The sequence below is a fragment of the Abramis brama genome (genome assembly GCF_963993115.1).
Source record: "Abramis brama genome assembly, chromosome: 3".
In the NCBI taxonomy this organism is placed as follows: domain Eukaryota; kingdom Metazoa; phylum Chordata; class Actinopteri; order Cypriniformes; family Leuciscidae; genus Abramis; species Abramis brama.
Window position 1 is genome coordinate 22,487,374 of NC_139965.1, and position 11,850 is coordinate 22,499,223.

At 39.6% G+C, this 11,850-nt stretch overlaps 1 protein-coding gene across 1 annotated transcript; it reads left to right on the top strand.

Annotated features, from left to right (window-relative positions):
- Positions 1 to 732: 732 nt before the first annotated feature.
- Positions 733 to 6,553, top strand: vgf (VGF nerve growth factor inducible). Its single transcript, XM_084107675.1, has 2 exons — positions 733 to 977; positions 2,912 to 6,553. Exon 2 carries the CDS (start codon positions 2,933 to 2,935, stop codon positions 4,880 to 4,882), a length of 1,950 nt encoding a protein of 649 aa, XP_083963801.1. The 5' UTR covers positions 733 to 977; positions 2,912 to 2,932; the 3' UTR covers positions 4,883 to 6,553.
- The last annotated feature ends 5,297 nt before the right edge of the window (positions 6,554 to 11,850 follow it).

Below are 11,850 nucleotides of genomic sequence, written 5' to 3' on the forward strand. Positions count from 1 at the left end.
AGATGAAATTGTGTTTAGGCCTATTCGATAGAATATTTTAAGATAAAATACATAACCTGTCGTCTCACTGTAATTTGCATGTTGGATGCATTACGTTTTTATTTTTAGATGGTCCACAATGGATACCAACATAATACATGCCAGCAACATTGCACTGTAAATATTTATTGTCCATTTTGTCTAGTAGAGAAAAAAGAAAACGGTTGCAAAAGCTTTTAATGGTAATAATGATGCATTTCAAACACTCATCAAAACATCCTGTAACATAATGTCACGACATGGATACGGAAGAGGCGCATTTCTCGTTAATGTAAAAAATCCAGATCAGACAAAACATGTAGCCTATAATACGCATTCATTTTGCAAGCACTGACGATTCAAGCCCCAGCTGTTTCCTTTGTGAATTTTATGGTGTAATTGCATTTATGCGTTTTGTTAATGAGGCAATGTAGGCTACATCGTGATGAGGATTGTTGGTTCCTTTGTGTTGCGCTGTCAGTTTGCAGCTGCATCTTGGAAGGGACCGGTCTCGCGCTCCCCGTGTTGTCTAGCCCTCTCTATTCGGCGGAAAAAAAGTACTATTTCATTCATCCCGTTTCCTTCCATTCATCTGGGCACTGCAGCGTAGCGAAGACTCGGGGTTCGATCAGCACCAAAATTCTTATCAATGGAGAGAGTCAGTGACGTCAATGAGCTAGAGTGACGTGCAGTCACGTGGGCGCAGTGGGGCCGAAATAAAAACACGGAGAGCTGACCGTGGTACTGAAAATATCCCCATAGCGCCGTGCAAGAATAGCCAACCATACGGCTTACACAAACGATATTTCTGTACAAACAAAACAGCAAGAATCAAACAAAGCATGTATTGTTGAAGTGGATTCATATACGTAAATCGCGAGACTAACTTAACTTAAATACAAAGTTTGAAGAGGACACAATAAGTGCGTCGGACTGCGCTGCCCCTGACAGGATTCCCGGTAAGTCCCGGCTTTCTTTTTATAGTAACAGGGAACAGCAATGCAGAAGGCGTGGGAAAAGAAGTATATAATAATGTAGACAGAAGACGCATGAATTAAAAACGCAAACTGAGGCATCAAGATTTTGCTTTATTAGTTTACATGTAAAACAATATATATACATTTGGTGGTATAAAATAACAGAAATGTTAGGCATGTGTAATAAAAATGTAGGCTATTCTAAAATAGGCTATATCCATTTTAAGTCTTTATATAAAAAGGGGACCTGATGAAAAAAAAAATGCAGCAATGTAGAAAGTAAAAGTAGGCTATAACAATTATTTTTGAAGGAAGGCATGAAACTTATTAAAAAACACTTTAGTGATACTGAATATTGCAATGATGACTTTTATAATTAATGATGAAGGTAACGGTTATGATCAATGGCACAGCTCTCATAATAATTATTACCACGCCCTTGCTCGTGCTTTCATCATCTTTCTCATCACCATAGCATTAGATGCCCAAAATAACTAGCCTACGTCGAGTCCAATCACAAAAGCGCACGAGAGACACTGACATAAAAACATTGTTTTGCTTCTGCATGCTTTGACTTTTGCTTTCTGGGGTCCAATTTGACATATTTTACATACTTATAAGTAGCCTAGTTCATATGGAGCAGATAAATGTTGACATACAATTCAACTGCAGAACATTCATTATCTGTTTTCATGTCTTTCAAATGTTGTTGATTTGGTTAAATTTGCGATAGAAGACGTTTAAATCTCAAATCTAATAGTCTCAAAGCAGAAGATTATAGGCCTACTAGGCGTCTACAAGGCGTCTTAGAGCTGGATTACTTGCGTTCTTTGTTGATGAGACCTTCCCAGATGTCTCGGTCATTTAAGGCAGTGGACGAGGGTGTTACTGTTAGAGCTGTTGTTATATCGTGGAGACACGATTCTTATAAGACCAAAAAGTTGATCTTTTCAAATTTGAGAGGAGCAACAGACTGTTGTTTTTTTAATAAAAATAAGAAAATTGTGCATGCCACGTAGATGTCAAACTTTATAAGAGTAGGCTAAACCCACACATCGTGAGCCAGTTGGCACAAATCCAAATTTCATAGTGTGTTTTTTCCATATGAATGAGAAATACTCATTACACGACGTTTTTTTTTTTTTTTTGAGCTCTAACTTGCTTTGCATGGTCATACTGAGATTTTCAGATCATCCTTGTATTGCTTGCTCATTAACCTCCCACGCATCGGAAGGGCTCCCTGCTAAGGCGCTTTTCCTCCTATACATTATTAGCACCGCGCCGCGTGTGCGAGCAATCACATGTACAAAGCGCTTCAGAGTCTCACGAACCGCACCAGCTCAAGCCGCAGAGCCAATTACAACGCCTTTGCAAAATCAGCTAAGCAGCAGGCAATAACACATCAATTACAGCTTAACAAAAATATCCTCCCTCCTATGATTAAACCATGTTTGTGCAAAATATAAATATGCTTTGTTAGATATCTTCAAAATAGAAAAAAAACTCACTGGATTTGACAAGGAAAAATAAAGTATTTTATTTTATTACTACTAAAGTCTATATTGTCATTAGTTCTTCCATTACAGGAATGAACAATTCATGAAATGCTCTCAGGTATCAATTACAAGTCATTCATACAATTTTTTTTATGTAATATACAGTGAGTGATGCATTCAGGCAGTCTGCAAAGTGAATGTGTCCACCATCTTACCTGAGAAAAATCTTCATTCTGAGCGATGCACATGACTGTTTTTACTCAAGCTCATTTATTCAAGAGTTTTTATGACAAAGGTATATCAAAAACATGATATAACTATAAAGCATAGACAACAGTTGTTTTTGGTCACCTTGAGATCAAGGGCTTTTTTGTAACAGATTTGATCTTTGACCATTTGTGCACTTTTTCTGTCTTTAAGGTTCAACACGTACGTGCGGTCATGAGCTGGTGCCAACAAACTTTAAATGTTCCTGTCATTTTCCTGGTCGTGTTATTTAGTCTCACAGTCAAGCCTGCAACCTTCAGTCCAGTGACAGCAGCCAGCAACACAGTAAGTGAAAACTATGCAGCACCCTCCTCTGCTCAGCAACAGAGTCAATATACTCAACCATCAGAGGAAAAGGGCTCGCTACATGATGAAAACGAAGAAGATGAGCTTTTCAAAGACGTGGATCCTAGAACCCTAGCAGCGGTCCTTCTCGGGGCCCTTAACCAACCTCAGAAGGAAAAGATGAGTGAACGAGAAGAGGGGGGAATGGAAGTGGAAAAGCAGAAGGATCTTCAGGGTGCAGACAGAGACAGAGATAGTCACAAAGAGCTGGAGCTGGTCATGGCAGCTGCTGCAGCGCAAGGAAAAGACGAGAAAGAAAGAGAGGAAGAAGAAGAGATAAAAAGGGTTGAGGAAGAGGAACGGCTAACGGAGAAAGTGACAAGCCACACCACTAGTCAGACGGTACCATTAAAAGAGCAGGTGGCTCCACAGGAGGGGGCCACAAAAGAGGAGGTGATCAAGGAGGAGGAGAGGCAGGAGCCAGAGAGAGGAGAACTGGGGGAGGAGGAAGAGCAGCTGAGTCCAGAGGAAGTGAAGAATCTGGAGACTGTGTTAGAGGAACTGCAGAGCTACAGCACAGCCACTAAGAGAGAGCGTGACACGTCCACAGGCCAGAGGGGAAGCCGTGGGGAGTATTTTGATTACCTGGACCGTAATGGCCTCATGAACAACGAGATCAAGTCTAAAGCTAAAGGCAATGACCTAGCCCTGTCCAAGAAGAAGCTAAAGTGGCAAATCGAACAAGAGAAGAACAAAGTTCAGCCTTTACAAAGAGGAGGCAACTTCATGGATGACTTTACCAATAACCTTGCTGACCCAGAAGAAGAAGATGAGGAAGATCAGGAGGACGAAGAACAGCTGAGCCCTGAAGAAGAGGAAACTCGGGCCAAAGCAGAGCAAGAGGAGGTACGCAGACAGGCAGCAGAAGCACAAAGAGCCAAGGCGGAGGAGGAAAAGCTTGCAGACATTGCATCTGACATGCTCCTGAAATACATCGTGAAACAGGACAAGAAAAAGTACCAAGACAACAATGGTGCAGAAGATAAGCGCTCTGAGGAGGAGGACACTAGTGATGACGATGATGACATTGACCCACAGACCATTGATAAGCTGATTGAGATCTCAAGCAAGCTGCATCTTCCTGCTGATGATGTGGTGGACATTATTAACGACGTGGAGAAAAAGAAGAAAAAAGATGCTCCTGAAAATCTCCCATGGCAACGTCCTCTCGTGCCGCCTCCAGCCCCTGTTGCACCTTCTACTCTGTTACGTAAACCTCCTCCCTCAAAGCCTCCTCAACCGAACACGAACCCATTAAAAGCCTGGTTCAAAGACAGGGCCTCAGTCAAGCCCAACAAGCAAGACATTTGGACGAGGCAGCAGTGGCCCTTTCGTACCTACCCTTCCTACAAGTTCTATCAAAAACCCTACAGAGGGTATTACCCCATCTACATCCCGCCTCAAAAACCAAAATCCCGCTACTACTCCAAGCCCTCTTTCTCCCTCAATGATGTCCTGGGAAACTCACTGGACTATGACTTTGATTACTCCCCCAGACGGAAGTCGCGTCCCTGGGCGCAGTCTCGCCAAAGAGCCCAACCAGCCTTCCAGCGGAACCTCTACTTCCCTCACCCTCGGACTTTCAAAGCCGTACCCATGCCTAAACCCCGGTCACCTCCACGTCGTTGGCCGTCCTTTTATTACCCAGCCCGAGCTCCTGTAGTGACCAGGGAAGATGATTACTACAGTCCACTGAGGCAGCCGCCACAGGACAGCGAAGAGGAGCTGCAGAACTTCATCGAGAGGGTCTTCATGAAAAATCCCCGGATGTTTCAGTGAACAGACTGGGGGGAAAAAGAGAGCGATGAGGAGGCGGAGGGGAAAAAGAAAGTGAAAGGGAACAACTTAAAGACTGTTCATTCCCAACTATCATGTTCTGGTTTCTTTTAATGAAATCAATTTCTTCACACTCACTTATTTGTTTCAGATACAAAGTTTACCCCCAAGAAAGAACACAAATAGGATCTTCATGTCCATCTAACCTGTCCATTCAAGGAGCAGATACCAGATAGCATAAATCACCATGTTTTCATCCCTTACAAAGACATTCAAGATAGAATCTTGAAAGGCTTGCCATTATTATGGAAGCAACTCCATTATCCAAGTCTTATTTACATATCTTTTCTTATTTTGTTTTGTATATTTTGGACATTTCAAGTCCCAGTGGTCAATATCATTGATCCTAGAGGGATAGCAAAAAAATATATATATTCTAATTGCACCTTTAAAGAACATAACACAGATTAATTCAGACAGAAATGATAAACAATCACAGTGCCATACTGGTGGAAGTATACATTTTGTTAATTCAATACACCAAATGTATTAAGTCTTACTTGTACCTCAAAGTATTCTGCTTAAGCATTTACCATTTGTGCGTTCCCTTGTGAAGCAGAGGACACACTCAAAGTCTTGTACATAGAATTAGTTTCTTATCGCTGTCTGCATTTTGAATTTTTTCCTTCAATGTGTTTATACCATTGTTTTTTTACGTAAAAAAAGATAGAAAGTTGGTGCAAAAGACATTCATACATTCCAACGATTTCTAAGAAACAAATGTATTATTTCATAGAAGCTGTTTTGAATACAACTTTTAATTGCCTTAAGACACTCTCTTCCCCTTTTCAGATGAACAGCATTTTTGGTCACAGACTGGCTGAAAGGTTTGTTCTCAAGCTCATAAACTTTATTCAGTGGAGCTGAATAGCAGTGATCAGCCTTTTGACTTTGTTTTACAAATAAAACGAATATATATATATAAAGACAATTTAAAAATGATTTCATGTTCGTGGTTTTAAATGTGTCAAATGCATTTTGCCTCTAGGCCAGTTACATCTTACCCAAATCAATCACTGGGCCAATGAGAGCTCAATCCAAAAAGCATAGACAATCTATTCATTTAAATTAATCTAGATCTTGTTAATTAAGTGAAAATTTAAATATAAATCAGTAAACCATATTTTCTTTAAAAGATTTATCTGGCTGAAATTGTCCCAAATGAGATGAATAAAATGTACCAAACTGGTGCCTGTCAATCTAAAAAAAAGAAAGAAATAATATTCAAACGTAAGGGGGAGGCATACACCGTTCTAATTTTCTTTAAATGATTTGAAAGACTGACAGATGGAAGCTAGGGGAAAAATGGATGAGGATAGCTGAACCAGTGGAGGAGTAAAATTTCTGCACGTTACTGTAAACTTGCATCTAAAATGTGTTGCTTTTTAAAAGACATTAAGAGCATTGAAAAAAGTACAAAAAAAAGACGAATGACTAGTGTATCCAAGTAAAAATGCCACTGAGTCTTGTGTGAGGAAAAATGTTTATGTCCTTTCTAGATGTATCTTGTACGTAACATAATAAACATGCGTTTGCTGGATGTAAATAACCGCATGTTGATGACTAGTTTTGCTACAGAGAGAGAAATAAATAAACTTGACTATTTTTTATTAAGATTGTTTTTTAATTCCTTCTTGTAAAGAACACGGTTTTGAGATTTGCACATTTCTCATTCATTTGTTTACACACTATTACCTCTTACAGCACGCTCAAATTTACCTTAGCATAAATTGCTACAATTAAAGTTTTGACTTACCTTTTCCCATCTTATAACAATAAGAAAAGCATGCACAAACATTACCAAAAGGAAGTTAAACATGAACATTCAGGGTCTTAGTGTGAACGTCTTTCAAAGATGATCTCTCTAATGAGCTCATTTGATCAGCAATTAGCCCAACAAACTGTGTGAGCCCCAGAGCCAATCAATGCCACATATCGTATCCTTAATTGCATGCCAGGTCGAATTTTCTCTTAGCTTTGATACGCCGTATGAGCAAATATAGACACGTATGTGCATGCACACATTATTAAGAGACAAAAGGACATTAAAATAAGGCCAGAGGACAGATTTACTGTTGAAAAGAATTATGAAGGGAAAAGTGTATGCTATGTAACTAGAAAGCAAGCAGGGCAGGGGTCTTGACTAATGAGAGACTGAGCTTATTAGTAGTCCCACTAAGACTGCTGCGTGCAATCAAACACTTTCAGCAAGGAAGGTTGTTATAGGGAGAGACGCCCCGCTTTCACACCACATGAGACATGTTTAGGAGTGAGGTTCGCTTTTTATTCATGTAAATACACTTAAAGGAATAGTTCACTTAAAAAATGAAAATTCTGTCATCATTTGCTCACCCTCCCTCAAGTTGTTTCAAACCTGTATGAATTTCTTTCTTCTGCTAAACACAAAAGAAGATATTTTGAAGAATGTTGGTAACCAAACAGCTGATGCACCCCACTGACTTGCATAGTAGGGAAAAAAAATACTATGGAAGTCAACGGGGTACATCAACTGTAAGACAGAAATTCATACAGGTTTGAAACAACTTGAGGGTGAGCAAATGATGACCCGCCCTCATGTTGTTCCAGACCTGAATGAGTTTCTATCTACTTAGAACATATAATTATAGATAATTAATGTGGTTCAGAAAACATAACATTTTGAGTTTCTGTTGATTAAACCTCCTGAAAAATCTCGATGAACTCAAATCGAAGGCGACCAGGTTACTTAAGTTAAACCAACAATTTTTTTTTTTTACAGTGTTTAGTGAAAGAATATAAATAATACATCTTGAAAGAATATAACTCACCTGCTTTAAAAAGCCCATATACATGAACCACAAACTAATTAGGGGCCAAGCACCGAAGGTGCTATTGTATCTGTTCCCGTTCTTCTTCTTCTTCTTCTTCTTCCGCTCTGGGAGTCTATGGCAGCCCATAGAACCACTTGCGGGAAAGTTATGAAATTTGGCACACTGATAGAGGACAGTCTGAAAAGTCACCATAGCAAATTTGGTGTCTTAAAACCAATCCCTCTAGCGCCACCAACTGTCCAAAGTTTCACTCATATTTATGCTAATAACTTTTGAACTGTAAGGCCTATCAACAAAATTATTTTGTCCACTTATTCCCTAGCTCATGACAATTCGATTGCACCCTATGACGTTATTTTCCGTCATGGAAATTTTTCTGCCATTTTGAATTTTCCGAAAAACCTACTTTTTCGAACTCCTCCTAGGCCGTTACTCCGATTTTCACGAAAATTGAACCAGATCATCTCCAGACCATGCCGACAAAAAGTTATGGAATTCAAGTTGATTCGTCAAACCGTTTTCGATAAACCCACAAACAAATTTTACGTAACGCTTGCGAAAACAGATGTAAGGCTGTATCTCCGCAATGGTTTATCAGATTCAGACCAAACTTGGTACATATCATCACAAGCATGACCTGAGGCTACATGCTGTGTTTCGGCGCAGCGCCACCTACTGGTCCGGAGATATGAAAAATGGCTATTTTTGCTTATAACTTCTGAACAGTTTGTCCAATAATCATAAAATTGGTCTCGTTAGATTCAGGGCAAGATGCCAAGTCGACTGATATCCAATTTTACTATATCGGCCATTTTGACTGTCGGCCATTTTGAATTATGTGCTAAAATGCTGTATTTTAAGAACGCATGAACGGATTGTTACGAAACTTGGTATGGGTCATCAGCACGATGTCCTGAAAGAACCTAAGAAGTTTCGAAACAGCGCCACCTAGTGGTGAATGTTTTTTTTCAAATGCTTATAACTTTGGTTGTGGTCGACTTATTTTTACGAGACTCATCTCATTAGACTCCTGAATCCTTGCCGAGTCCTACGATACCAAACATTCTAGGTTTCGCCTTACAGTTTGTGTAGCATTGTGATTTAGTGCTTAAAAACATTTGGCTATATCTTCGAAACCGCTTGTCCGATCGAGACGAAACCACCGTCAGAAGTTTGGAAACATAGGTCGATAGCTAAACACCAATGCCCAAATGCGAAAATATTGATAGTAAGGGGTAGTAAAATTCAATCAAAGTCATGTGTCAGTCATTTTTTACGTGTTTTTTCATATAAATGTCTATAACTCTGAAGTGAATTGAGATATTTTCACCAAAATTGACACACATATGTATGGGCTCACTCTGAGGACACATAAAAAAAATTGTGGGACTGAGCCTCTTGGTGGCGCTATAATAGAACAAAACATGAAATTCCCATTGACTTCAATACAGTTTTGTGAAATAAAATGCTATACTAAACAAATGCATTGGTGTTATATTACGAAACTCAGAATGTGCCAACAACACCATCCCCTGAAGGTACTCAAAATATTTCGAAACAGCGCCACCTAGTGGTCTAAAGTTATAACAAAATTTCCAAAAAGGCTAATAACTTTTGAATAAATCTGGCCATTGAAATGCCACTGGTCTTAATAGATTCCTTGGGTCAAGCCGAGAACATAGATACCAAGTTTTCCTTATTTGGCCGAACTTCCTGTCTGCCATCTTGATTTTCAGTCAAAACCTACTTTTTCGAACTCCTCCTAGACCGTTTGTCCGATTTTCACCAAAATCGAATCGTATCATCTCCAGACCGTGCCGACTAAAAGTTATGGATTTCGTGTCGATAGACGAAACCGTTTTCGTATAGCGCAGCAGCAAAGTTGAGGCATGATGCTAATAGCACTATTCAGGCTTTATCTCTGCAATGCCTTGACATATTGACACCAAACTTTGTATGTCATTGTCACTTCACTCTGACCACATCACATCAGTTTTGTAACTGCGCCACCTATTGGTCGAAAGTGATAATCCATTAAATCATATTTTTAATTATTGTTTCTATGATTTTTCAGGCATTTTGCCTAAAATCCTCTTTAAATGTCTTTAATTGCTCATTGTTGCAGTTGGTCTGACACTTTCAGACATGTTGGCATGTCTTGTCGTCTTATTCTGCTTGGCCCCGGTAATGGCTGCTTGTTACTTTTGTACCTGCTCATGTTTGATTTGTTACCACACTGCAAAAAATTACTTGCACATAATAATAAGACTAATTTACCAGACAAGCAACACTGCATAGGTAGGCTAATACATACAAACTTGCATTTTTAACTTAAAACAAGTGGGAAAAAGTGCAAGTATCAGTCATATCATATGGAGATATGGAGTGTCGCTAAAGTAAATGTTTATATATATGTATATATATTGCTGGCTCCAACTTAACCGTATACTTAACAATTGGGCTACTACCACCCCTATTATATATAATATATAATCATATTAATCATCCATCGTTTACTAGAGAGCCCTAAAAAAGACTATTTCAAGGGTACAATGACATCTGTCAAACATTGTTTGTGAACAAGGACCTTCATATGCAAAGTGAAAAAGTTCTTAGTACATAATCACTTGACACCCAATGACAGAAGTTTTCAATTCAGAATATTATTAACAACAACTGAACGAGACCGGTCTGGAAACAAACAAGGAGTGACAGCTACAATTTCCCATGAATAAATCAATAATAAAAATAAAATAATAAAAAAAAACAGAAAAATAGGGAAACAGAATCAGACTGGGAGGGAAGACAAAGAAAATGACAGCCTAATGAAATGACTAGTGAAATTGTAATCAACAACAGAATGGCTTGGAATAAAGAGACACCAAACAAGTGGCGAGAGGTAGTCAATAATAATGTTAATGAAGAAAGTGAGGAGGTGGCAAAGAGAAAGAGAAATAGAGAGAATGGGGCGACGGAGAGGTTGATAAGGAGAGCGCAGCCCACGGAGGAGCAATGATTCATAAGTCACATGGTTGAGAGGTGAGTCATACTCGCTCTACTGCAGAACCCTCAGCCTCCAACACACACCGACAATCCTTTGTCATATTCACTTACTCAGGCACAGCAACTGGGAAGAGTAATTGTCAAATTCAGTCTAACAGACTCTATAATACCACCCGATTCAATTAAATAAAAAGAGAAACATCTACCAATGTGTGTTAAATCCAATTGTGCATGAACAGGCAATTTTGCACACTGACAAATGCCAGAAAGAAAGCATGTGCACTTATCAAAGCGAAAAGCACATTCCTGCGTTACACCTGCACACCAGCACACAAGCAAAATGACAAACACAGTTTCTTTGCCCTGAAGGCTTGCCCAGAAAACAGGGGAATAAAAATGCACTTTGTTCGACATTCTCTATGACTCAAAACCCAACAACCCCGATGCAGAAAAAAAAAAAAAGATCAGCATAATGGGAAAACCCACGGAAAGCCCATATGTTCCGCCTCCACCAAAAGCAATCTCTGCCAAGTCCATCGTCGTGTTGGCCTGAAGCGGTCTTCACATTTCATTATGGAGGAGGGAAGCTCTAGGGTGGGTTTGCCTGTAAACGTTGTCCCAAGATCAGCTTTTCGAACACTTATTCTGGCAAGAAGAAATATCCTCACCTCACATCACTTAAAGGGAAGTCTGAATCATTACACAATAAACAGACTGCTCATATTCTATAGGGCACCGTCTCCCGAGAGGTCTCACGGGTTAACCAAAACCTCACAGATGTAGCCTTTATAAACATAAAGAGAGGGTGAGTCTTTATAGTAGATAAAGAGTTACTGTCTGTAAGGATAATGGGAAGGAAGTAACAACATGACATTAAAAATTAATCATGAGGTAGGAAGAGAGGCCAGGCAATTATGATGAGCGGAAGGAGGTGGAGGGGAAAAAAGAGAGAGAGAGAGAGAGAGAGAGAGAGAGAGAGAGAGAGAGAGAGAGAGAGAGAGAGAGAGAGAGAGAGAGAGAGAAACTTGGCAGAAACTCAGTTTCCACTGGAGATGTGCTGGTGCCAGATCAATGGAAAAAGACTCATACAGGGGAGAA